A 26,316-nucleotide genomic window follows, 5' to 3' on the forward strand; every position below is an offset into this window, starting at 1 on the left:
ATCGCTGCACCTTGACCACTCAAATAGTCACATTATTATTGACACATGGTGCAAACGCTTTTTGCTATATTTGGTAAACCACATTGATTATTCGTAGCATCCAGGAAGGTTAAAGGTTTTGTCTCGTCAATGTTTAAAGTATTTCTAGATGATGATTGTTTCGAACCTCTTGGAGCTCTGCAGTCAAAGCAATATTTCTGTGATCAGGGATTTGAGCCACCACAAACTCCACACGACCAAATTCCAGATTGAAGCATAAACCCACTTGGTTAAGACAGTGAAGATTTGTTATGACGCCGCAGCTCTCGAGCTGTCGGTCTCCTATATGTGTTTGGTGCAACCAAAACAAGACACGACTTCGGCTTCTCTGGTGGAATGGTTAGCAGCCACACTTGATTTATTTATTCACTGTTCGCATGTTCACGATGTAAGAATCGCAATCGCTACCGGGTAGACCTAGTGAATCAGTTGTATTCTGTGACATACAGATGGATAAATTCGACTAATCAAGAAAAATGAAAGAAAATGCCACGTTGAAGTCAAAACTGAACACTGATACGCATAGTATTCAGGGCAATCTGTTTCATGAAGGATTTTGTTTTGCCTTTTGTCAATTGACGCAGCTATGAACGCGCAATTATTCTGCATTCTCGCAACTCAAATCTGAGAAACTACAACGACCAAGCAGGCAAAATTGTTCGTCTTCTAATCATTGTTTACTGAGGGACTGAAGTGGGATTTGAGCGAAGATAAAGTAGCCAAGAAGCCTCACCATTAGATCAACTCCATTCATATACATCAATTTGTAGAGAAACAATGAGTATCGCGACCACCACGCATTCGCCGTGGGAGATGTAGCATATGAAGGGAAAGAAATATCAAGATCTGAAATTTGGAGACACTTGCTCTTTTGATTGCACAAGAAGATTGAATAGGATTACTTATCTTGGTCGCACTGGCAGCCTCAAAGGGTCAAGAGTGGTTATAGCAATATCAAAAATGTCGAATTGAGAATCTGCACGCAATGTGGCAATAAGCGTACAAATGATTGCGTACGAATGTAATTTCACATGTATTAATCGATACTGGGTCGAAGCTAATTTAAGATCGGAGTAAGGATGGAGACGGAAATGCGGTGAAGTTCAAAGTATGCATTCATTGTTGTAGCAATCTGCAAAGCTAAGTATCGTTTAAGAGACTCAATGTTCTGTAGCTAACAATAGGCAACGTCTGTAGGTCATCGCTTCTTTTAGGATTCATCACGTACTGTACAAGAACAGGTTCTGAGCTCCTGAGCGCTAATTAATGGCTGCATAAACGACTGGTGTAGCCACCCCACATACTTACGCAATACTAAAAGACGTCCGTGGTAAAGTCGACTTGCGTGTGGACATTATTTGTGACTTAACTTGATGGGTTTGGCAGCCGCATTTACGTTTTGAAATTGTGAGAGTTTGATAGTGGGGATGATACAAAAAAATCGTAGTTTTTTTAATTTTGGATCTAAACTTCTATCACCAGTCTTCGGATTAATCAATTTTTACGAATGAATTTGGAAGCGCCACCGAGAGTCGTTATTTGATCTGCTCGACTATTATTCGTATTATTCAGATGCAATGCTGGTCAAATTGGCCGTCGAGGCACTGACTTCAGAATGTTTGAAAAAAACAATTTTATGATTCGATGACAGTTCGGATGGCTTGACAGCTATAGAAAAGAACCGAAATGTTCAAAAAAATTAACTCTAACATGCATAGATGTACAACGCAGATCGCTTGAAAAGCGACTTTGCTAAGCGATTCGTCAATCGACTCAACCATGGAGGTCGCTGCTCTTGTCATTGTCAATGCAATTTGCTTTCGAAATGTTGCAGCTGCTGATTAACCCACTTTGCGCTCGGGAGAAACTGGTAATCGTGTTACCGAAGAGGTCCGACATGGACAGGATAAATCCATCATATGAATGTGGAAGGGGGATCTGCAGAGTACGCCTTGGCCTTTAATGTGGCACTTATCCGTCAGTATTTCATTCCTTGGTAGTGCTGATCCTCGCGTGGCATAAGTCGAAGTCTGAAGTTGGAATTCACTTATTGACACCGGATACATTGCGAGAAATTTTTGCGGTGACTTTCTCCTTGTTGTATCTGAAAATCATGCTACTGCAATCGATGCTTCTTGATAAATCCAGCATTCGAATTAAAAGCTAACGCTGCTGGATATTTGTAAAAGGAAGGCTCATGTAGGCTATCTTATCGCAGCATGTGACCACTCGAGTATTCAAGCTATTATTGAGCGCAGTGGGCGCGCACGCTTTCTCGATTTATCTGGTATACCACTTCGATCATTCATAGCATCCAGGCGTTTTGAGGGTTCTGTTACGTCAATAATTGAAGTATTTTCACATGACGAGTTTATTAAACCTCTTAGATTTCGGCAGTCAAAGATATATTTTTGTGACCGGGATTTCGAGCCACCACAAACTCCACACGACCAAACTAAACCTTTAACCCACTGGAAAAGGACAGCAAAGATTTGTTTTGACGCCGCAACTCTCGAGCTGTCGGTCTCCGATTCAGGACGCCGTTAGGAATAGCAAGACTAGTCTCGCTGCTTCGGATTGAGAGAGAGAGAGTTATTCTTGTAGCTGACAGCGGCACAGATACAATGGGTAGGGCTGGTGAAAGCTGTTTGCTTTTTTGAATGTCATGTTTATAGTAGTTATATTCATCTTCTGAAGCCTTCATTTTCATTATCTGACTCGCTATCATCTACAAATCAACATGCCTGCAAGACTGCCGCATCGTCCTCATGTTATTCTGTTGATGATCCATTGTGTCTTCCTCCGCTTAGCCAACAAGCGACACCCTTAGATGGAAAAGGTCGATTCATTCGTCTACCCGATTCTGCCACTTAAATCGTAATACCAAGCTTCTTCATCAAAATTATTGAATCCATAGGCTCCAAGGATAGTGCCCGCTTCCTTTTATTTTTATACAGCATTTTAAAAACTTTAAATTTGACAACGGCGTAGTCGCAGCTTCGTTTTTTATCACACCTGTCAAACCTTTCTGCTTGGCCTGTACTTGGGTTGTTTTCGAAAAAGTTCTCTCTACTCACAGGGAAGAATGGACGCTCGTCCATATGCGTTTTGCTCACATAGCATGCATCTACCCAGACTGTGAAACAGTTTTCAACAGTACCGTGCCGTGATTGCGATCATATAGACTCTTCTTTTGTGCCACTTGGTTATCTTGTTCTTCCACGTTGGAGTGACTTTACCCAAAACCATGCGCGTAATCTTGGCGTGAGGCGTTTCACAGTGGACGCTCCCAGTTCGCACAACATTTGGGATACGATATCGCTACAGTCAATTCTTGCGTCAACATACAAGCGTAAGATAACCATGGCAACCACTCCTTTCAATAATCCAATATTGCAAAATTTACGACCACTGGACGCCGTGGATTTTGTGGCAGTGATAGAAGACGCACTTGCTGTAATTCGTGAGGTACCTGTAGCCAAAAGCCAAAGATCGGGAGTCGGGTACTGTGGTCACCATACTCGCGAACGAAATTCTTTGAAGTTTGGGGCAAATTTCAAAAGTGGTGCTTTCGGCGCGAAGCGAAATACATGTACAGAAGCTTAACTGAGTACGAATGAATAAGGGTATAGACTGATTTTTTATTTGTAAGAGAAAGCGAGAAAGGTTCCTGATTCTCCTACACATACAGCCATTTTTTTAAACGAACAGATTGAGAAAGGATCCTGTGGCTTCAAAGAGTCTTGCTAGGAAGAGGCGTGGATCCCACAGTCGTGATAGAAACCATAACAAATTTATGCTTTTCACTTCATTTTGAGTCCTCTTAATGCATTCGTATGTTTGCAGATAGCATTTACTGCAAGTGATACAAAAGTACAATAAAACAAACGCGAATTCCATCCAAATATCTTGCGTGGATAGCCTTTACAAACTCTAACTGGACCTAAGACTCGGATTCGATAACGAGAAAAAGTGGTGAAAAAAGCACGAGTAGATTTAAAACATACTTCGCTTCTTTGCAGGTGACGTCGAATGACGAGGAATTTGGCAGAATGTATAGATTTGCTGTTACATGATGAACAGATTGTCAGAATTTGCAGCGTTTGCAGCGTTTGATGGCTCTTGCAAAACGTCCCAGTAATAATTTTTTTTGCGCATTTACATTGATGAATCTTGTTAAAAAGCCCTTCGTCGCATTTACAAACATGCATTTCCAAACGGAGACTCGGCTGCAGATTATATAAAAATCATTTCCACAGCAAAATGCTGAAACATTTGCGTTGCTTGGCATCCGCTTTCGGTGAACACATATGTCAATGGACGCTCAATACCATGTCGATTGCATCTAGCGCCAAACTTTGCCAATCAATATCTTTTCGTCCGTAGCATAGATTCCTCTTGAGCGAAGACTTTCCACTTCGACGCTAGTAGCTTTCAATTAAACTGCTTACAAATCAATTGTATATAAAACAGTCGAAGTTGCCAAGTAATAGTTTCTTTTCTTTTAAAATTGTAAATTTAGTTTCAAATAATCTTTCAAGCTGATGTCCGGATGCAAATTTAGCATATTTGTACAGCAGCACATCACAATTTTTTCAACAACACAAGGTATGGACGAGCATTAGAGTTCGGCTTTGACTAACAAGAAAACTTGGTAAATCTTTCATATTCGAAGCGTGAGTTCCATCGAATTGCCTGATGAGCAATCACCTCAAGAAAGGCTTGCTACATACTACATATTATCTGGTAAACATTTAGTGTCGCAATACATCTTCATCATCGCAATGAATTTAAAGGCTTGGTAACGGTATTAGCTTTGCCGATGCGCAATCATGTCCGCTACACCAACCACGGATAGCTGCGTCCAAGCTCGATAACCACAGTCGAATGAATAACATACGTCTATTTCAATAACAATCGGGTGTTTCAATGATGTCGTCTATCATTTGTAGTGAACTGGCTAGAGAATAATTCACTAGCTGGTAACTAGCCATCGCACAGATACGATCTCCTAGAGCCCAAAGGTATTGATGAGGTCACACAGCAACTCAACCCCGGAGTTACCTTCGCGTCTTTGCTTCCTGGCCTATGCTGATACTTTTGCATCCGACCTTACCGCAGCAATCATTCTCTTGCAAGCAGCCAAGTACTTCAGTTGGAGGAATGGTGCAAAAAAGGATTTTTAGATCTTTGCAACATAGTATTCACCAACGTTGATAGCTATCAAGCTATGAGAAAAAAGCATGTGAAGTTATCCATAATTCGTGTGCAGAATTTGAAAGCGGAGATTGCTTAACTAATTTTCAGATGACATCTTTTGTGATGAGAAACAAAGAGATCAGCGATAAAACAGCGAACCAAACATCCAAATTCAGTTCCGACAATAAACATGCCGGAATTTTGCCGATCTGTATCAGCTTGATTACTTCAACAACTGCAAGGTTTGTTGATTCGGAGTAATTTCATTATGATCGTGCAAATCACGTTGCCCCAAAACAAGTATTAACGAAAAGGTCTCAAAACTGTCGGCAATAACCAGAATCGACTTTGTTCCGCACGTCCACCTTCGAGAGGTCATACGCGCCAAGATTGCTAGTGAAACACACAGATGCGTCGGACTGACAACATATTTCATATCGTCACCTCGTTTTTAGGTCGCACTTCTTAGCAAAGTACATTGCTCGCAACAGTTAAGCTGTTGCTTTGTTGCGATCGGTTCTATCAAGTAGACAGTCATGTATATCGTATCGACCCGCATACAGAGAATTCTTTCTACTGTTCCAACCGGTTCCTTAACTTTTTTCAGCATTACTGGGTCTTTAAACAAGGGTTTTAGCATAACAAAAGTTGTGGTTTTTAAACCGAGATAATGAATAGTGAAGGTGCATGTAATTTAACTCGGACTTGTAGGCAACAGAGTTTCATCTTGTACATACATGAGCCGTCGATCATGTTTGCTGAAAGCCACGTGCTACACCTTGTTCTTCAGCCTGCTGAGACGCAAAGTAGTTAAAAATCTGCTCTAAGGATGTTTGTGACACGCTGTACTCGCGAATATGCATCTCCTCTTTAATTTCTTCGACAAGTGCAAAAACTTTTGATAAGCGTAACTCCTCGTTCGAGCCGCGCAATTTAAACCGACAGAAATCATTTTGACGCTCCATTACCGTCACACCACCGTGGCTGAACGAACAACTGAGAAATGTTGAAAGTGTATCGAATCGACTTTCCTCCAGACACCATGACAGAAATGCTTCTGCACGAACGTAGCCGTCCCGTTCCAACACGGCTGCAAGTCCATATCCTGTTGGGTGTGAAGCCACTACACGCTCAGCCAGCCTCTCATCTCCATATAATCTGCACTTGTCTGCAAGATCCGCACGCGTGACGGTCTCTTGGACATCTCTAAAGTACCGCTGCACCAATTCGTCTAGCTCTTCCTGAGTCGGAGGACAAAGTTTGACGTCAAAGACCAAACCGTCGCCAAAACGAGACTTCAAATGCTGGACGCTACCTAGACAGCGCAGCCGACCACCAACCATAATGCCCACTCGAGAACACAAAGCTTCCGACTCTTCCATACTATGCGTCGTCAAAACGATTGTAGATTTCTTACCACGGGTGGAAATATCAGCGATTACGTCCCACATAAAACGACGTGATACTGGATCCATTCCCGTCGATGGTTCGTCTAGAAAGATGATACGAGGATTGCCAATCATTGCAATGGCTACCGACAATTTGCGTTTGTTGCCTCCACTCAAACTACCAGCAAGTTTATGTTCAAAATCGCCCAAATTTAGCTGGTTAATTTTGTCTTGTACCACGTCGTTGAGCTGAGCACGAGAAATGCCTTTAATCGATGCAAACAGCTCTAGATGCTCACGCACTGTCAGCAGCTCAAACAACGCATCAAATTGTGGACAATATCCAATTTGACGACGAACTTCAATTTGTTGTGTGAGGATATCAAAGCCACCAAGTGTCGCCGTACCGCTCGTCGGTAATTCATCACCTGTCAGCATCTTCATCGTTGTCGTCTTACCAGCACCGTTTATTCCAAGAAATCCAAAGCATTCTCCTTGCATTAGCCCGAATGACAAGTTGCGAACCGCCACTTTTCCTCCACGATAAACCTTTCGAAGGTTTGCAAGCTTGATAATATCACCGTCTGCTTCACCACTTGCCACACGTTGTGCCTCCTTTTCCACATCAACATCATCTTCGTACTCTTCGTCATTCGTCTCACTTCGGCCACTCATCCAGTCTTTTACCATAGGAAACGTCATTGCATAGTCGATCCCCACCGCCAATAAGCCATACAAAATGGCCGTGAGAAACAGATAAATCATCTCCCAGCCCATAATTTGGGTACTAAAAGGACTTGTTGGCGTCTCATCACTTTCTCGGATTGTTGTGATTTCATGCAGCACGAGGTTTAGCAGTCCGTAGCCAAGATCAAAGAGTGGTGACAAGCGCCAGACGAACACAAGCATTGCGTTCGTATCCCTGGTCGAATCAATCACATCGAGTATAAACGATGCGATCATCAACACGACGCCAGTGATAAAATTGATCATGATTGTGTACGTTTGAGACGATGCATGTTCATTGAAAAGGTACGACAAACAGTACGTGAACGGACAGATGGCCAGCCCAAACAAAAGGAACAAGACGATGACGGCCACGAACGTCTCAGACGTGCAGCTGGTACATGATGAGCCACCAGTCATTGCGTCAATGTCAAAGGCTTTGATTAAACCAAGAGCTGTTACACACGGAATGAGGTAAAGCAGAAAATCCCAGAGAAAATTTGCTAACCAAAACGCGCCAAGTGATACGCCCGAGACCAGTTGTTGATGCTTTGAGTTGTGTGTTGACTGCTTCTCTTTTACCAAGAATGTCACGATGGACGCAGGGTAGTACGTAAAGGCAATACAGATGAACAAGCAGGCCGTAAACGCAAGAAACGACCCAAACAATGCCTTCGAGTCGGCGGTCAGAGGCAGTGGATGGTTGTTAACAACCAAATTGAGATTCGAACCGTCGAAAGTTGAATCAGACGCAAAAAAGCGATAGATTGTCTGGTCCATCAATGCTTTGAAGATAATCGCACCATGAGTCGACGTAGTATTGACAAAAAGATTGTAACTCAATATGTTTTGGTCGCTATCTCCACGGACCAAGTAGGCACCATATTGACCTTCAACTGTAGACGTATTTACACCGTACCCCCGATTGTAAATCTCTTGACCGAGTCGTAATCCGTAACCAGTGGCACCAGTTGTGTTGACTTCAGGGTCCGTATACGTTACACCAAAGACTGTCGGTGAGCTCGAGTCGTATGCCGGTTTTGACAGCTTCAGGGCTTGAGTGGAGATATCAGTAAAGTACGAATCCATCGCTGCACTGCACCAATCATCGTCGACCGTAGTTGGCTGACAAAAGTACGGAGTCGGCGTCTTCGTTCCAGCATCAAACTTTTCAGTCGTTAACGGCAGATTTGGATCATTCTTGGTAGCACTAGTGCTTTGAAGCAGCCCCAGGCCAACAGACAAAAGGAAGATTGGAAGTGCTAGACTGTAAAAAATCATTTTCTTGTCACGCTTGGCATAGCGAAATCGCTTAAGGAAGAGAGCCCACAAGTGGACCATAAAATACGATCCCGTTGAATCAATTCGAGCATTTGTATCACTGAGGCTAGATACGGGTGTTTGACTTCGACCACGCTTCCCGAGTGTATGCTGATTATCAAGATCGTCCGCCTCCGCCACCTTAATAAACACCTCCTCCAACGTTGTCACCGAAACACCGTATGATAGCAGTCCAAGCCCTTGAAGTTCATCATCCAAGTCGGCAAACAATGACGCAAACGTCGACGAGCCCGCAAGTGGCAACTGAAACGCAATTTCACTGCCAACATTGCTCAACAGTTGTGCATTCGACACGCGCGACGTTACAAAATCGATCACTACATTGTCCACACACGTCGCATCGTCCTTAACTAGCGTCAGGTTGTAGCCTGCGCCGAACCGGTTCTTTAAGAACAAAGACGATCCGCAACAACGCAACTCACCTTCAGCCATTATGGCAATGCGATCACCGAGAATATCAGCTTCGTCCATGAAGTGCGTCGTGAGTACCATAACACGGTCATTTCGGTTGTTAAGCAAAATTTCCCACGTGCTTCGTCGACTGTATGGATCCATTCCAGACGTCGGTTCATCCAAAAACACCAAGGAGCTGTCACCAAGGAGAGAAACAGCGACAGAGAGCTTACGTTTCATGCCACCAGAGAGTTCAGTTGACATAACATGTCGTTTTTCCGTTAGTCCCACTTCTCGAATCTGCCGCGTGATAACTTCATCAAGCTCATTGGGTGTGTATCCCTTTATTCGTCCAAAAAATATTAAATGCTCTTCTACTGTCAGTTCTTCGAACAAAACGTCATGCTGGAAACAAATACCCAAAGACTCACGTATCAGGTCCATGTCACGGCAAATCGACATTCCACGGAACGTTGCATCACCACTTGTAGGAGCAATCATACCTGTGAGCATCGAGATAAGCGTCGTTTTGCCCGCACCATTGTGTCCAAGCAGGCACGTTATCTGATTCTTGTACATGGTCAGATTCAAGCCTTGAACCGCCACCTTCTTACCACCAGGAACGGAAAAGACCTTTCGTAATCGCTGAACAGCCAGGACTTGACCCTGATGTTCTTGTTCGCAAAGTTCTGGACTCACTGGCTCAACATTGTAGTTTACATCAATGGACGTACTGTTCAATAGAGCTTCTCCGGGATACTCTGCGTCAATTTTGGCATTCGCCCCTTCAGTTGCTGCACACGTCGGGCGCCAGTACGATGGAGAGAACGGAAAGTACCATTTCAAAGTTGTTCCATACTCTTTTGGTATGACCTTTTCAAAGTAGAGTCCCAAAAGCGTGTATAAAATCGTGTCAATCACAAACATAAGCAACGAACGACTAAAGCGAAAGTTGTCGTTCAAAACGCTCGCATTTGAAAAATTGACGCCAGTCCCAGTTGCTTCAAGATTCGATAAGACCTTGACACCAAGCGATAGTGCTACTGGAGAGAGAAGACACGCCAGGGTCTTTTCATTCTCGGGTGTTTGTGGAGTAAGTGCTGAGGATACAAAGTACATGAGAAAGAATAGCACCATTCCAACAAAGGCTCCAACTCGTGCCTTGCTAAAGATCGTACTAATCATAAAGCCGTACGCGAGTATGCTGAGACTAAAGAGGAAGAAAAACAGAAAGATTAGCACAGCAGAACTATTGGCGAACAAACTCGCTGAGCCCACAAAAGCTTGAAGAATCGCGCTTCCAGAAAGAATAAGTATGTACGTTATATACCACGACACGACAATAGCACTCTCGCTAACGCCAAGGATCTTCATAAATTCTCGCAATCGCAGCTCTTTTTCTTGAATAAGTACCACTAAAATTCGAGAAATTGAGTACAAGTACGACAAGATGAACACGATTGGAAAGACAGTGGAGACAGAATCATAAAATGGTGAGCTCACGAACGAATCAATGGGAAAAGGCGCTACAGACGCGCCAAGATACGGCTGTGGCGCTTGTCGTAGCGGTACAAGCAATGCCTCTATCGTTTCGTTGGAAAGTAAAGATTTTAAGCTTGAAAAAGTCACACCTCCTCCTGCGATACGTTCAACTGTTGTGGATATAATTGCATCATTATCCAATGACGACAACAATGCATCATCCAGTTCTGGTGACGCTACTGCCGTCGTTTCAGCACGTTGACACTCTCCGGTCGTTGTCTTAGTCGCTGCGTCCCAGTCGGGCATACATGATACAAACTTTGTGACTAATGTCTGAAGTGTCATGAATCCTGTGATGGCATATCTTGGATAATAAGTAACACTGATGGATTTTTGAAAAGGTGACATCTCCGGTGGATCTCCTGTTGTTCGAGGAATGGAGCCAGCGGATTCTTGATCTTGACTGGTTGAGTTTAATCGTACAGTATACTCAATGTCTTGATACGAGCCAATATTGTTAACGTCTGGATACGAATTAAAGACGATAGCTCCATAAATGTGAGGATTCTCCAGACTTGACCCATAATCTTTACCACTCACGTAATCTTCAAGTGCTTTTTCAGTGTCAAAAAACTGTACACTCTCGAGTAATGATGGGATTGCGATTGGTGTCTCGCTATCTAGCAGATTAATTCGTGGATACCATTCTTCCATGGTCTGCATAAAATAGTCTCTCGTAAATGTTGTATCGGGGGCAATAGCAATTTTGTACGGAGCAACTTTGCCCCTACAGGCAGCAGGCACAGCATACGGTGATGTTGGATTGATATCTACGAAACCTTGTACGGTCACACCAGTCGTACAATTCTGAAAATCTTTACGCGATAGTTCTTCCATGTTCATGCCATCTGTGATAGAAAGAGTACCCATGTATAGCAGAATGCCCCATAACGACGTCTCGTACATTGTAAATTTGGGTAAAATTGAAGGAATTCCAGGTAAGAATGTGCCAGAGGGCTCGAACAGGTTGTATGACGTACCCTGCGTGTCGTCATTCGCGGAGGTCGAGTCATCACTCCATCCTTCGGGTACGTTAACGTCATCGACTAAAGACTTTAATTGACCCATAAGCAAGATAAAGATGCACGGTAGAGCGATCTCCATAACTGTAGCGACAGGGTGGCGCCGTTTAAGCATCCAATTCTTCCATAATATGGTGCGAATGAACATCCACGTGGTTCGCCGCTTAGCCAGCGGCGATGAGGAAGGCGGTGGCATGAATTCTTTGTTGCCCAGTAATGCGGTCTTGGTCTTGTCCATCGTTAGAACTCAAGATGTAAATGTCGGTTTTGATGATAGTCAGCCGTTCTCTTGACTTATGGCCCTTAATTAGGATCAGATTCCAGAAGTCATCAAAAAATAGGCTGACGTATGGGTAAGGTGTTCAGATCGGTTAAGATTCAGAAACCTTTTCCTCGGATCATTGTCGAAGCAAAATTGTGTTCTGATGTATGGGTTTTATTTAGCACTAGATACATTTAAGAATAAATCTACTTTTTACCCCCAATTCAGAATGATACCCAAATGAAATGCAATAATTGTGATACTATTTCATAAGAAATACAAACATTGACAAAGTCACTTCAATTTAGTCTCTAAGCAACCTCCCGAGCTGGTTCGCCGGCTTCCTGTCGCGTCTGCGCGTCTGTCAATTTGCCGCTATCAGCACAAGTTCTAACAATATTGTCACTATTGGTACTTTGTTTGTCAGCACTGTCTTCAGGCTTCAATTTCTCAGTAATCGGCTTTGCAGCCTCTACAGAATTCGTTTTTTTATGCTCATCAGTGGCGGGTGTCACGGGTGTCACCGATGCCTCTGTCGTTGCAAAACTACTTGAGTCTGTATCTGATGTTCTTGGAGCTTCATCATCACCAACGTTTGGGTGAAAAATCCTCATTTCATCCCAGATTAATTTTTGAAGTGCAGGTTTCGTTAGCTTTTCATTCTCAAAATCGAAATCAAAGCTCGCCGTTGCTGTCGTCTCGTCCTCCACATTACGAATTGAAGACAAGTATGGATGCGCCAGCGCGTCATCCACACTGATACGATGATTTGGATCAATCACCAACATTTTCTGCAGTAAATCCAGTGCGGCAGGCGGTACATCGCTAAACATATGTGCAAGTGGCTTTGTTGGATTTGGCCCTCGCTTTTGATACTCTGTATTCATAAATTTACGAGCACGTGCATTGCTCAAAAAGTAGAGCTCTTGGTCGTTTGGAGCACCCAATGCGTTCATAATAAGATGTAGCTGATCAATGTAGTCTTGTCCTGGGAACAAAGGTTTCCGAGACATCATTTCAGCGAAAATACACCCCATAGACCACACGTCCACTTCGCGCGTGTACTTCATACAGCCTAACATGATTTCCGGTGCACGGTACCACCTTGTGACAACATATTCCGTTAATTCAAGCTCTTCCTCCGGAAAAACACCTCGAGCAAGTCCAAAATCACAGATTTTCAGCTCGCAATTGGCGTTTACAAGCACATTTGACGGCTTTAGATCTCGGTGTATGACATTAGCCGAATGCACATATTTCATTGCACATAGCATCTGATACATGAAGAACGCAATGTGTTCGTCGGAAAGCGCGTGTCTCGAGTAAATGACTCGGTGCAAATCCGTTGCCATCAATTGAGAGACAATGTACACATCTTCAAACTTGGACAATGCTACGGGTTCGAAAATATCTTCGACACCTAGCACACACTTGTGATTCAAATGCCGCATTAATTTTATCTCGCGTACAATGCGTTTTGCATCCGTGAGATCGTCAAAAGCCCGTTGGATGTTCTTTATTGCCACGGTTGTCCCTGTTTTCGTGTCTGTAGCCGAAATGACGACTCCATAGGCCCCTGATCCGATGGTTTTGACATATTCAAAATAAGACGGAATCTCAAATCTTGTATTTGAAGTCATAAAACACTGAGTCCCAGCGCGTGTGGCCGGTAAATATTTTGGTTTGGACGACGCATTGGCCACTGCAGCAGCTTCATCAGCTCGCTGCTTTTCCCGTAGTTTCTTTGCTGCCTCAGCACGACTACGCTCTTCTTGCTTTAAATCCTCAGAAGCTTGTTTTCCGTACGTAACAAAACTACCATCTTTTGATGGCACCATGGCGTGATTCCAACGTATTGCCTCTTGTAGTGCGTTCTTCCAAGATTCATAAGTTTTCTTGTCTTCAGCTTCTAGAATCATGGCCTTCGTACCACAGCGTAACTCTAGACGACGCGGGTACCGAGTTGTGTTGACATGTCCCAATAAATGTCCCGGACCGATAGGCGTCTCAGAACACAGAGTTAAGGTGTCTTTACTTGTATAATAACCCAATGTCATATGCCGCTCTTCAAGTCGCAATATAAAATAGCGACGAGTCCACATTTTGAGTCGTAGACCTTGTTTAAGCAGATAACCTTCTTGAATCACATCAGCCGAGCGGAAAACCACAGCTGGGTGTGAACGGGCCGGGACCGCCTTCCCGTGCAGCCACATGGAGAAAATTGACCGATTTTTAGTCACATAGACGCCATCACCATTTTTTTCGTCAGACTCGCGGCGGCCGCCATCATGCGAGCTCATAGCGACGAAAGAGGGACGACTGCTTGGGCGGTTTTTGCCGACTGTGGTGTAACAAATGAGGTGGCAAACCTCCGGCATTTATGTAATTTTTGAATTTCAGGTATTTTATAACATCTTACAAAATGTACATTTTAATAACAGTACATACGTATGTCTGTAGAGCATATTTTAATGGTGAAGACCAAAAATATTAAAAAGCTATTAAAAAAAGATTGAGAAAAGCATCTCGACTTGACAGCTGCACAAGAGCAGGCTGGTGTGATCGGCAAGTTCTAGCTCCTGAGAGGCATACATAGCCTTTAGATTCACAATTTCTTTAGGTGACGGACTCGGTGATGCTAGAGCCACCCAAGGCAAATTTGAGATCCCAAAATCCATCTGTTATCGAGTCAGCGGAACTTCTGAACCTCTTCCGCCATGCAGTCAGCACGTAAACATTGACGGGGCAAGAGTGTAAGAAATTTAAAGTTGGGCCTTATTTTCTTTGAAGGTATCAGTCAAGTCTTAATAGCATTAAAATAAACTTCATAACATGAAGTACGTCAGCATGTATTGCTAAGCTTTATCTTTTACTCTTTTTTTTAGGCGCAGGGACATCTGGAAGGCGGTCGCCTGGATTGCTACATACCAGCAAAGGCTCAATATAGCCCATAGAGATAGCTTGAAAGTGCTGGCGCCGTCTCCACAAATTTGGTAAAAAATGTGGTGGCACAGGCGTTGAACCCATGCCAGTCATACATTCAAACCACTCAGTCATACCAGCAGGAGCACGTCGCCTCTGTCGTGGTGTCACATGGGTCGGTAGCATATTAAATACGAGGTTTGGCTGCAGCTGTTTGAGCTTATGAAGCCGAAATGGCACAGGATCCACAAGAGATCGTCCGTTTACATAAAGCAATTCAGCCGGAGCACTAGTATTAAGAGTCGGGTCAAAGTGCGCCAAACTACCACATAGCGTGTCCGGATGACGCTGCATATCCTTGTTTGGTGTAGCCGACACGACGCTAGCGCCATAAGGTGAGAAGAAGTACGGTGTGTGTGAAAACTCATATGATAGCCAGAAAGACTCTTTGTCACCCCTACATAGCAATATTTGTTATCATGTCGATAGACGGATAGAAAGAAGAAAATATGTACCATGAGAACTCGTAGATAAACCGATGTTCAGTTATCAGATACCACAATACGTTCATCGCCTTGCCAGCTTTGCCTTTGTTGATCAAGATCATCGATGAGTCTTGTTCGTGAGCTGTCTTGCCACGGTACGCAAAAGAGGCTTTAAATGCCGACGACGGAGCTGTATAATTGAGACCGAAGCGTTTGTAGTCGAATGTTTTGAGCCATTGGTGCAAGTAAATCATGCCACGATTCGTGCGCTTGTTTAAGTACTGATTAGTGTTGATCACGCGGTCGTAGAAAAACAACGTGCCATGCTTTTTATACCCTTCGTTAGATCTCAACGTTGCAGGATTCTTTAGCAAAATGGCGTCAGCATCCAGATATATGAGTTCTTCAAAGCTGGTATAATGCACGGCAAGCGGCTTGATCCAGTAACTTTGGAAAGTTTTGGCCATGGCTTCCGAAAGAACCTTTTTCATGATGTACCGTTCACACAAATCGACAACCTGGATATTGTCATCGAGACCATAGAGGAGATCGATAGAAGGTTTCGTAAGATCATGACAATGATGTACCTCAATGGGCTCCTTATTGCCAAGGCATCGCAACTCGCGAATCAAAGAGAGGCCAAGCTCCATAATTCCATCGTGTAAACACAGAAGGATACCCTTCGAATTTTTCTTGACAGCTTGGCGGGGTTCGGCAATAGGTGTTGGCTTCTTGATTGGCTTTGCCGTCGACTTGACCGCTGGCTTTATCTTCGGCTGCTCAAAAGTTGTATTATTGACTAGCTCCTCTTTTGGACTAGGTGGTAACACTGCCTTCGGAGCTGGAACAGGCACTATCGTTGGAGCCAGTGTAGGCAATACCGATGCTGTTTGTGTCTCTACTTGGGAAAGTGCTGGGGTCATATTTGACTCCTTTTGATTCGTTACACTATCCAATGAAGCGAAAGGTTCAGGTGATTTCCACGACTCAGCTTCTTCAGGATCATCAAGCATCCCCTCTGCATTTTGAATTGCCAAAGAAATTGTTTCCTGTAATTTCGAGTCATGAATATCTTTTTTGGAATCAAGACTCTCAACGCTCACAAACGCATATTGCTGTGATAAGGAACACACGCAACAGATAAGCATGAAAGCTCCCAACCCTCGAATGTACACATTGCTGAAAAAACGACTCTCTCGAATTCGGCTTGCCCACTCAGGTGGTAGCATGCCGTCAGTTTGGGATTTTGTGAAGTGCGATTGTTATTATGGAATTCTTATGAATGTGCGTCATGGGATCGATCGCTTTTGGTGCTAGGTGTGATAATTAATGCCTCCAATGCTATTGAGACTTGATGCAGCGTAACTCCTCAAAGGGGTTTCATCCAATATAAAGGTCACTTAATAAATGAGGAGCCCAGTAATATATTTAGTAGTGTTTGCAAAATGCTCAGTTATTTCCTATACTGAAACTTGGTCAAATAAGGAATGTAATCCGATGTATTTAAATTGATGCACTTGATTTTTACAATATAGTACAATATTAACATTACAATTCGTGTAATTGTGATTATTTTATAAGTAGCGAGACATCAGTATTTATTAAGATTGCGGAACTTCGGATGAACACATTGGCTGCTAGCCGGACGCTTGAAAATAAAGGCAGTTCTGATTCGAGAAGTAATAAAACGTATAAATTAGTAAAAGTCTTCATAGAGATAATTCTTGATAAATTTGCTCTTGAAATAGCAGGGCAAACTAACAGGGTCGATCGACTGTCTGAGAGGCTTCTGATTCTGCTTCTGGTAGGAGCCCCTGAACCCAAGTTCTTTGCGTTTGTTATCGCAGATTCCTCGGATACAGGCCTCCTTTATGCAAAGTGAACTGCAACCCCGTTGCACCTGAAAGCACTTGTGTTCAATCCCACAATCAAGTCGTGGAAAGACTACACTCTGCGAAAAAGAGACATGAATACTTAAATACTGTCTCTAAAACAGACAGACCAGCTGCAGCGGGGCTGTCGTAGCTAAGCGCTTGAGGAAGCGTACTTAAGGTCTCCGACCTTTTGTTCTTTACAAGAACCAAGTATGAGTTAGCAGATCGCAATTCGCTTACTCCAAGAGTAATTATTGCCTTCTCAAGGCTAATTGACTCTTCGGTTTAAATTCTAAACTTATTTTTATTTACTTTCATCCTAATTTTAAAAGTTTAGATTTTCCTAAATTTACTCAATATATATATATAGTAAAATCTAAGTCCATGCATAACTACTGGCTAGCGAGCCGCATACCGTATTCTTGTTTGGGTGCAGTCACACCATGCACATCTCGTGTGACACACACACCTGTTACCAGCGTACGTGTAAACCCGTAACACCAGCAAAAAATCTTTTGTCGATTTTGAATACCGATGGGATAAGTGAATAGGAGGTCAATTGGCCGAAAGAGATAAGCGCTCGCCTGGACGCGCTCACCAGCTATGAAAATGCGCAGGTGAGGAACATTCTGGAGCGATTCAACCTGGTGCATCGGCGGTGGAGCGAGTGGGGTTACACCGTGAGACTTCTCGTGTTGAGAGTCTAGGCTACTCGCGCTCGTAACGGAGAAAATTATATAATCTAAGATTAGAGAGGTCGCGACAGCCATGACTTTGGTCTTGATTCAGACGAAGCCACAGCGCGTCTCGCTTGTGATCTCCCAACTATGAGGTTGCTCGCAAGGATGAACACATACGTACAATATCTCGAGAAATGAAGCGTTCCAAACGTGGGCCAATTTGTATCGTTAGATGTCGCGGGTGTTTGCATCGCCTAATCTGGTGTATCGCTTGGGTTATTATCCATTCGTTGTGCGAGGTGAGAACTGTCGGACTATATTCGAAAGGTAAGACCTTGAATCGCTTTGATAAAGTCTAAACCTAGGTAGGTAGTAACGGGTGTCGTATTCATATAAAGTCTTTAAACGCGTGCGGCTTTCGCCAAGACCTTTCGCGTCCACTCTACTGCTTACGAAAAGACTGTGGGTATGCAATGCGGAGCACAACTTCCGTGTCACGAGGATGGATTGGGGTGCTAGGCCGGTAAGCTCTGAGAGCGCGCTAGAGCCGATCGATATCAGTCACTTTGAGAAAGAAAGAGGTATCTTGTCGGCTCAGCATCTCTGCAGTACCCGGAGATGTTTATTCTGTCAAATAGATCATCTGCTTCCGGCGCTCTCGGATGAGATGTGGTGAATGGGCTCCCATGCATGAGCGGACCATGCCCCCCCCTCGCGATGAAATGTCACGACTCAGCCGGCGCTGCGCAGTATAATGAGCCCTATTTTACTTCATCAAGGTTGTAGCTGCCCTCGAAAAAAGCGACTCTCTCCAAAAATGGTTGTACGGCGCGCAATTGTCAAAAACAATGACAGTGCGCGGAGATCGCTAAACACAAATACGATGTCGTGCGTCTTCGATTGCGAAGGAAACACTAGTAAAAGTGTCGAAGGCTATTCCGGCCTTCGAGTAGTTTGACAGCGTGAACTGATGTCTTGTCTTGAATATATGATTTTATAAATGGCATGGTGGCCTAATCGCCAAAAGCCACGGGCCAACTGTTAGTCGAAGTAGCTAGGTTTTACGCGCGTCTTCCTGTTAGTATTGGCGTCATGAGATTAGCTCTACCACGCGACAGAAGCGCTTTCGGTGCGGGTGCAAAGCTGCGTTAGCTTGCATAAACCGTTCAAAATTGATAGCAGTTGTACTGCTAGGTGCCTCGAGTCGAGCTCGAATAAAGCAAGAGCGATAGCAGGCCGAGGTATCAGGATGAGGTGGAGAAAAGTGATTGTATATCCTCAATGTGCATAAATGTCGAGACGAGAAAGGGTGAGTGTGATGCAAGGTTCCTAAATGTGTTGCTCGCGGGTCGGCAAGAACCAGCTATGCGATGTTTTCTTCTGTATTAGGTTCGGTTGAGAGTGAAGGCAACCGGATACCCCAATCTTTCGTGCCAGAGTGGGTGGAAATGCTGGGCAAATGTAACTCGCGAGTAGATGGGCTAGGGTTTGTTCTAACCTTGTCACGATATGACCGTACTTTTGGGTCAGCGATACCGTGTGACGGGCTCGACGTCCGGATCATTGAAGCTCCAAGGGTAAGTGGCGAGAAAGAAGGAGGTGACCGAAATAAGACTAAGGGTTGTAAGTCCCCCCGCTCTACCTCCGGTAGAAGCTCGTATAAACTTGGAAAATTACCCCCCGGGAATATGAGCGAGGATCCGCAAGACAGTGGTGTCACCAACATGGTACGGTTGGTACCAGATATAAATATTTTGCTTAATACAATCGCAGAGCACTGAATGTGCAGAGTGAGACAGACATGCTTATGGATACTAAGGATCATTTCTATTCTTTTTGGAAGGAATATCATGACGTGGTGATATGAGACCCTCCGGGCATATTATCCTCGGATTGGGCAGTACATTAGTACACTGATTTTGTAAGCGGAACGGATGATTGCGTCACATGGCAATGACCCTTACCAAAAGATAGTGTGGCATCGATGATGCGAAACATGAAGCGAGTATTGTAAAGGACAGTTTATATCCACACTGGGTGTTGACTTTATGTGTCAAAATGGCAAACGACAGGCGGCGAATTGTGCACGCTTATTATACGCTAATTGCTGCCACGATTCCGACGCAAGCATCTATTTGTAGAGAGGAAGGCTGTAAAGTAGCAGGTCTGGTTGAACTCTGTTAAGATCCTCCAAACTAGCAAATAATTTTAATTTTCATCAACAGCTGATCAAAGATACGATACCCCTCTCATTGCAGTGACTACAGGGTGCGATGTGCTCTGGAAGTGGATGGTCATGCCACAGGGACTGTCTAATGCACCACCGACATTCAATCGTCTGGTGAAATCAAGCTACATCGTGACTACTGCGCGATCCCATTTCGGCGCTTTATTCGTTTGCAGTCATACAGGGCACGAAAATCAGATTTGGAAACCACATCGGATGCTTGCGAGCGGTGCTCAAGGGTTCATGCTTAAGTATGCTATTCCCCGGCAATGACCAGTGTTTCCTTGGCGCCGAGCAGAAACCTTCTTGTAGGTTCATTGAGAAGCAGTGCTCGCGGTTAGTTACCGCGAGATGAAGGGCAATTGCTCGCTGGCAAGTGCCTCTGTGCCAAAAGGACATAAGGAAATAGTTAAGCCTTGCCAACTGCTCGCACAAGTACAGTGCAAACTATGCCGACATGATACGACCCCTCGCTAATCTTTTCAAAGAGAATACCGCATGGCGCTGGGCTGCAGTGGAAATGGCGGTCTCTGAGGCTGTGAAAAAATGTCATGCGTGCCCCACTTCTGGATCCTCCAGATCCAAATCGGCCATTTCACGTCATCTGTGATGCTTCAGTCATTGCAATAGGCTGAACTTTGCTTCAGCAGATACCAATGGACGTGAGCGCATAATCGCGTTTGGCTCTCAATAACTAAAAGCTACTGAAGTTGCAACCTTTGTTGTACCAAAGAGCTATACGCAATCATGTAAGCCCTCAACAACTTCAGGATGCATCTGCTTAGCTCTAAGCCATCTGTAATTTATCCAAATCATGCTTCATTGCGCACAGCGACGTCACCACCACATTTCTCGCAGAGAATGACAATATGGTTATCCTAGTTTGTTGAATATAATCTTGAAGTAAGGCGGGTTTAATGCGGTGGTGGTTTCACTTTCGCATCATCCCGACTATGAAGTATCACATATCGCAATAATGACGACGAGACGATACGTACATTACACTGGTCAGATGCAGCATGTTTTGCGCTGCTTTGGAAAGCAAATGTATGAAAACTCAAATGCTATTATATCGATCTGCGCCGCTGCACGCCTCTACCTTAATTCCTTATACTTATGCTTACTGTACCTCCGCACTGATTTTATATGGCATTCACCACATCTTGGTGCTTCTTGATGAGGTCCTGTAGTAAGAAAAAATTGTTCGAAGCGCATGATACCCTTCTGGGCGCCCATCCCGAAGAAAAATGAGTAACAGCTTGGTGACTAGGATATATCAACGACATAACTTGTACAAGCGGGTAAGCACATATGTGCACACGTGTGAAATATGTCAATGGGCTAAAATCTTGCCGCATGCAGCGGTATCTTTGGCCAGTCTGTCAGTCCTGGTAGAATGCTGACAGCCCATCGGTATAGACCTTGTTTTCATTCTTCCAGAAGACGCGTTCGGTACTGCCAGTTTTGTGGTTGAAAAAATGGCTCATCCCGCTGCGTCCGGTGTTAATATGAATGTTGAAGATACAGCCAAACTATTCCTCAAATTGGTTTTATCAACACGGCTTGCCGGTATCTGTATCATCGGTTAGAAGTCAGCGCTGTACAGAAAAGTTTGGCACACATTGCTCAAGGTGGAAGACACCAGATCATATATGTCAGCCGCAGAGAAACTATGAAGCCCTCGGTGCTTTTGACTTCGCCACGAAGCTGATCCGGCTGTGTGGGATGTGCTGTCGGTCGAACTTGACTTGCTAATATCGGCCCGATTACACTCTTCAGCAAATTCAGTGATTTTATCTCGATGAGATCGAGCGTTGTGCGCAGGGTGCACGACGCTATGACTGAAAGCCGGGGTTCATAAGCAACACGCCATTGCTAGGGATAGGCGGGACACACATAGATATGTTGTGGGGCAGTGCATATAATGCAGTGTATACGGTCTATACGACAAAGTTGCGGTCGAGTCATACCAGAAGTGTTTGCAGTCGTAGCAAAAAGAAATCGGGCTGTACTCCAAATACCCCAAAGCAAATGCAAACGTACCCAATGTTCTCACTGTGAATTCCCTGAAGTTATACGACGATCTGGCTCTTTGAGGTCAAGTTGGACGAGCTAAGCTCGGTTGCAGACGAAGCAACATCTCAACCATCTCATGTCGCTGAGATACCCTCTGCTCCATTCCAGTGGCGTGGCTTTGAGATGTTGACATGCAGTGCGATGCCGCATCCCCTACGTTGAATCCGAGATCTGACTTATCTCAGCCTGAGACGCGACGTCAGGTGCCTCTACAGTCGAGGGAGCTTACGAAAGCCTGTCGCGAGTCAGTCGACCTTTGCCTGCTCTTGACCTATGAACAAGAAGCGATCAAACCCACGTGAAGCGTTTGATGGGCCTGTTGGTCCGGTGCGATGTCAATATTATATGAAAATAAGATAAAAGAATTACTCTTAATCTGAAAACTCGAAGGAGGTTCAGGTTTCTCTTCCGCGGGGTTGATCTGGTGCCTTGGCAGCTTTCGATCTGGCTTGCCTTCCGCCTTTTTCCCCCTTGAAAGTGAGGCGGTATAGCCCGTCGTGGCGCGCTTCACACTCGTGGGTAGGTAACCGACCTTGCGGTAAAAATATTTAGATTTGTCGCTCTTACATCTGTCTCATATAATAGCAGAATTCTGAGGTGATGGATTGTAACTTCGACGTCCATGTCATGCCTTACATTTTTCGAGGTCAAATAAGACGATGCATTAGATAGACGTCTGCTTTGTTCAGGCTGTCTTGTTAAGCCCAAATGTTCGGGACGGCGTGTTTCTCTCACCAAGTGCGCGAATCGATTATTTTCCTTGGCGACACTTCCGCCAGTTTCTTTTACCCAATATTATGTTGAGGGTTCGGCTTTTCTCGATACATTACTGCTGAGAACTGATGACTTGTGAAGTGAGTAAGCGCTCATGAAGCGACTTTCTTGCTCTCGTTTTGTTTTTGGTACGAGCGAAAGGCTCGCGCGCATAGGTGAGAAGGAGCTACCTACCAGCGCGGAGAGCGACATTGCTCGGGTTAGTACGACGTGAATCGGGCGAGAGCTTGTGTAATTCTTGCACTTGCAATAGAGCGATTGAGCTTGCTGGCTAAACACCTCTATCCTCATCTGGCGATACATTACGTCCCCGGTATCTGGAGTGGAGATTCTCTATGCGCTCAGCTTCTCAGCTTCATCTGTCTTGAATGCCATGTCCTTTCCATCGACGGGAAGTGATTTCAGAACCCCGCCGTAGAGCTTATGACGATACGAATCTCATTACCGGGACTCCAAGTCACGGGCACCGTTCTGGTTGATAAGACTTTACAGAGATCGCGCTTTTGGAGGGGACACGTTTGGCACGGAAAGTAAGCTTAAAGAAACGAGACAATTAAGTTCAGAAAAATGAGAGATAGAAGTCAAATGTGGCGTAGTATCGTAAAACAGAATGACAAAATAAGTGTGAACCCCAGTGCAGTAACGAGGCGAGTCCTGTATCTCGTGTACTTATCCCTTGCACGTTTAAAAAAAATAGTACGAAAGTCACATTAAAATCGTTGTATCCGGAAATAGAAAATAGGAACGAAATGACGGTATTTGTGCACGCAAAGCTTTGCAAAGGAGGGGTCCGAGGTATACGTCGGCTGCCAGCCGTGTTCAAGATAAGAAAGTTTTGTTAGGGGGAACGGTAAGGAGTACAGATGAATATGAGACTAAATATAACATATTCTATATGTGTGTCCACTTGAGAATAGCAGAGCAACTTGTATTAGCTATTTGAGTGCATTGGAATTCTGATTCTGATAAGTGCACTTGAACCTAAACCGGTCTTGACAATTGACCATCAATTGTTTTTCGTCCATCGCAGTTTATGCAGTCACGTGGCCAAGTTCTTACTACCTTGGAGACTCGATTATTGAGCTTGTGTAACACATTTCATTCCTCGAAAGCAGATTCGATCGATTGCATTTTTGTCTGAGGCTATTTAGCGAGACCAAGAGTCTAGTTAAATCGCTTGAGTTGGATTTGCTTCAGCATCAACTCCACTTTTTGGTATCTCATCCAGAGACTGTGAACACATCTCGCGCCACATGATATGTTTGTAGCAAGCATACAGCAGATCGCATCCGCAAAACCCTCGTAATACAACAAAGAAGCATATGATCCATGTAGAGCACAATTTCGACCGGAGACTCGCCGTTCTAGTAAAGAGGAAGAAACAGGTCATTGCTCAAAGCCTAGTAAAACAATAACAGCGCGAGACTGTCAACAAGGCACCGCACACTTTGCACAGAGGAATATTTGACTGTAAGTGTCTACGCAAAAAATCGCATGCTTGCAGAAGCAGATCCGAAAACCTTCCCGGACTTTCGCACAAAAGTGCCAAATGTTTATGGGATAGGTACGCAGAATTACAGAATTTTGCCCTGTTACAAATTGTCGTGAACCTTACGACCGCGTCTTACTCCAGGTCATAAACTTCACCGTAGCTTTGTCCCGATTATTAATTCCTTCTCACCGAATCTATGCTCTAACACCCACCTACAGTTGATAGCATCGTGCGGACGCCGCAGCAAATACACTATGATCGCGAATGTGGGCTTCGAGGTATGCATATTAGATTCTTTTACCGCGTGGCTTCGACTGATGCCACCACTTCTGCATAGTTACCGATTAATTAAGCGCTATCTTGACTTTATTTAGTCTATGGTGCTTGAGCTCCGATTTTTGACGGCATGTATTGAAGCTTCAGTCTGACAAGTAGGGGCAGAGATTCGCACGACGCGACCGGAACTGATAGCTCCAGGGTTTTCTGGACAGCAAGATTGAACTTCTAATCATGATAGCTTATCAACAAAGTTGCAGTTCCGGCAACAGGTATGGCTTGAAACGATTGGGCCAACACCTTTTAATGGAGAATATTAGTTCACAGCATAGATTGAAAAGGAAGTGAGCTGCAAGATGTTTGGCCACTAGTAATGCTCCTTGAAAGCTCGACACCCGAAACGATTTCAGTTTGACAGACAGGATGATATTGCCAAAACTGTGACATGACGCCAGAACATATCTACACCGGAACAAATATTTGATGACGCAAAATACCTTGTATATTAAATCGACATTTTGGTGCGGGAGCTGAGCGCCACTCTAGCTTCAACTGTTGACGAGCCCAACTTTTTTTGGAGAGGTCTTGCAAGTGTACAGCCCAAACAGATTTGTACGTGCATAATTACACCAGCAATATGCGGCGTTTTAAAGGCAATTCTGACTTTTGCAAACACTTAGCGTCGCGTATTTTGCCCTACCCCACTTGGACCATATATGGTCCAAATCGTCCAATTAACATTGAATGTGCACATCATGAATGGAGTTTTGACGACAAATTGGTCATTAACGGCAGATACATGGCGCTTCAAGTATTGTTCGGATGGACATGTCCTCCCAATATACTCGGACCTCAAATCAGGTCTACAGCACAAAGTATGGGATCTCGATGCAAGCGGTTCATGTTTACATGGATGCACAAGCGTTGAATATGCCCAACATTTTTTTGGGCTTGCAGTGTTGCATTACACAAATGAGACGCTTTTCAACGAACTCATGTTGTACCTTTTGACTGAAACTATGATTGTCTTTTCCTGCTCTATTCGACTCGAAAATTCGACTTCACAACAGTATTGAATTCATTCATTATATGCAATCTTTAGTTTGTGCACTGTTGTGTACTTCGCGCACTATGGCTTCATCAATTGCATGCAAGAGGCACACTTAAATAGATATAATTGCAAATGAAGCGGAATAATTGATCTTCCCGCTTAACATTATACGTTTGTGACATCGACTACCCTCTTCAGCCGTTAAGCAATCCATTATGGCAACATTTGCCTACTTCGCAACAACAAATGTAACTTCAAATACTTCTGCACTCTCTACAGTACAAGCTTTACCGTTGATATCGACGACAAAGTTTTAACAGCAACAGGAATCGAGTTATCGCACCGGTTTCTTGGTAGGACATCCAGTACAGCGGCTAGAATGGTCAGACCGAGCCTGACAGTTGAGCAAAAAACCAAGGGCGAGCTTGCTCAAATCTAAGCTGGGTAGGAAAAAAAAACATGGACCGACCGCACTTCTAGCCTGCTTTCAGCTGAGATTACCCGCTTTATAACAATTCAATTCCGCGCCGACTATTCCCGCTGCTAA

General features: G+C 44.2%; 5 protein-coding genes across 5 annotated transcripts; 2 read left to right on the forward strand and 3 right to left on the reverse strand.

Annotated features, from left to right (window-relative positions):
* The first annotated feature begins 926 nt into the window (after nucleotides 1-926).
* On the forward strand, nucleotides 927-5,989 carry PHALS_14521 (uncharacterized protein). The gene has a single exon (XM_036407476.1). The coding sequence runs from the start codon at nucleotides 3,403-3,405 to the stop codon at nucleotides 3,643-3,645; it is 243 nt and encodes an 80-aa protein (XP_036263174.1). The 5' UTR covers nucleotides 927-3,402; the 3' UTR covers nucleotides 3,646-5,989.
* On the reverse strand, nucleotides 5,988-11,888 carry PHALS_11650 (atp-binding cassette superfamily; the record flags this gene model as incomplete). Its single annotated transcript, XM_024727047.1, has 1 exon — nucleotides 5,988-11,888. One exon carries the CDS (start codon nucleotides 11,886-11,888, stop codon nucleotides 5,988-5,990), a length of 5,901 nt encoding a protein of 1,966 aa, XP_024577663.1.
* A 335-nt stretch (nucleotides 11,889-12,223) lies between these two features.
* Nucleotides 12,224-14,212, reverse strand: PHALS_11651 (cmgc mapk protein kinase; the record flags this gene model as incomplete). The annotated part of the gene is made up of 1 exon (XM_024727049.1): nucleotides 12,224-14,212. One exon carries the CDS (start codon nucleotides 14,210-14,212, stop codon nucleotides 12,224-12,226), a length of 1,989 nt encoding a protein of 662 aa, XP_024577664.1.
* Nucleotides 14,213-14,774: 562 nt separating this feature from the next.
* On the reverse strand, nucleotides 14,775-16,548 carry PHALS_11652 (Alpha-mannosyltransferase; the record flags this gene model as incomplete). The annotated part of the gene is made up of 2 exons (XM_024727050.1): nucleotides 14,775-15,291; nucleotides 15,350-16,548. The coding sequence occupies 2 exons, from the start codon at nucleotides 16,546-16,548 to the stop codon at nucleotides 14,775-14,777; spliced, it is 1,716 nt and encodes a 571-aa protein (XP_024577665.1).
* Nucleotides 16,549-25,473: 8,925 nt separating this feature from the next.
* Nucleotides 25,474-25,794, forward strand: PHALS_11653 (uncharacterized protein; the record flags this gene model as incomplete). The annotated part of the gene is made up of 1 exon (XM_024727051.1): nucleotides 25,474-25,794. One exon carries the CDS (start codon nucleotides 25,474-25,476, stop codon nucleotides 25,792-25,794), a length of 321 nt encoding a protein of 106 aa, XP_024577666.1.
* Nucleotides 25,795-26,316: the final 522 nt, after the last annotated feature.

Source organism: Plasmopara halstedii, assembly GCF_900000015.1.
Source record: "Plasmopara halstedii genome assembly, contig: Scaffold_555, whole genome shotgun sequence".
Taxonomy (NCBI): domain Eukaryota; phylum Oomycota; class Peronosporomycetes; order Peronosporales; family Peronosporaceae; genus Plasmopara; species Plasmopara halstedii.

Bases quoted from the DNA above. Each gene is read 5' to 3' on its own strand.
- PHALS_14521 (XM_036407476.1), top strand. From the start codon at position 3,403: ATGGCAACCACTCCTTTCAATAATCCAATATTGCAAAATTTACGACCA.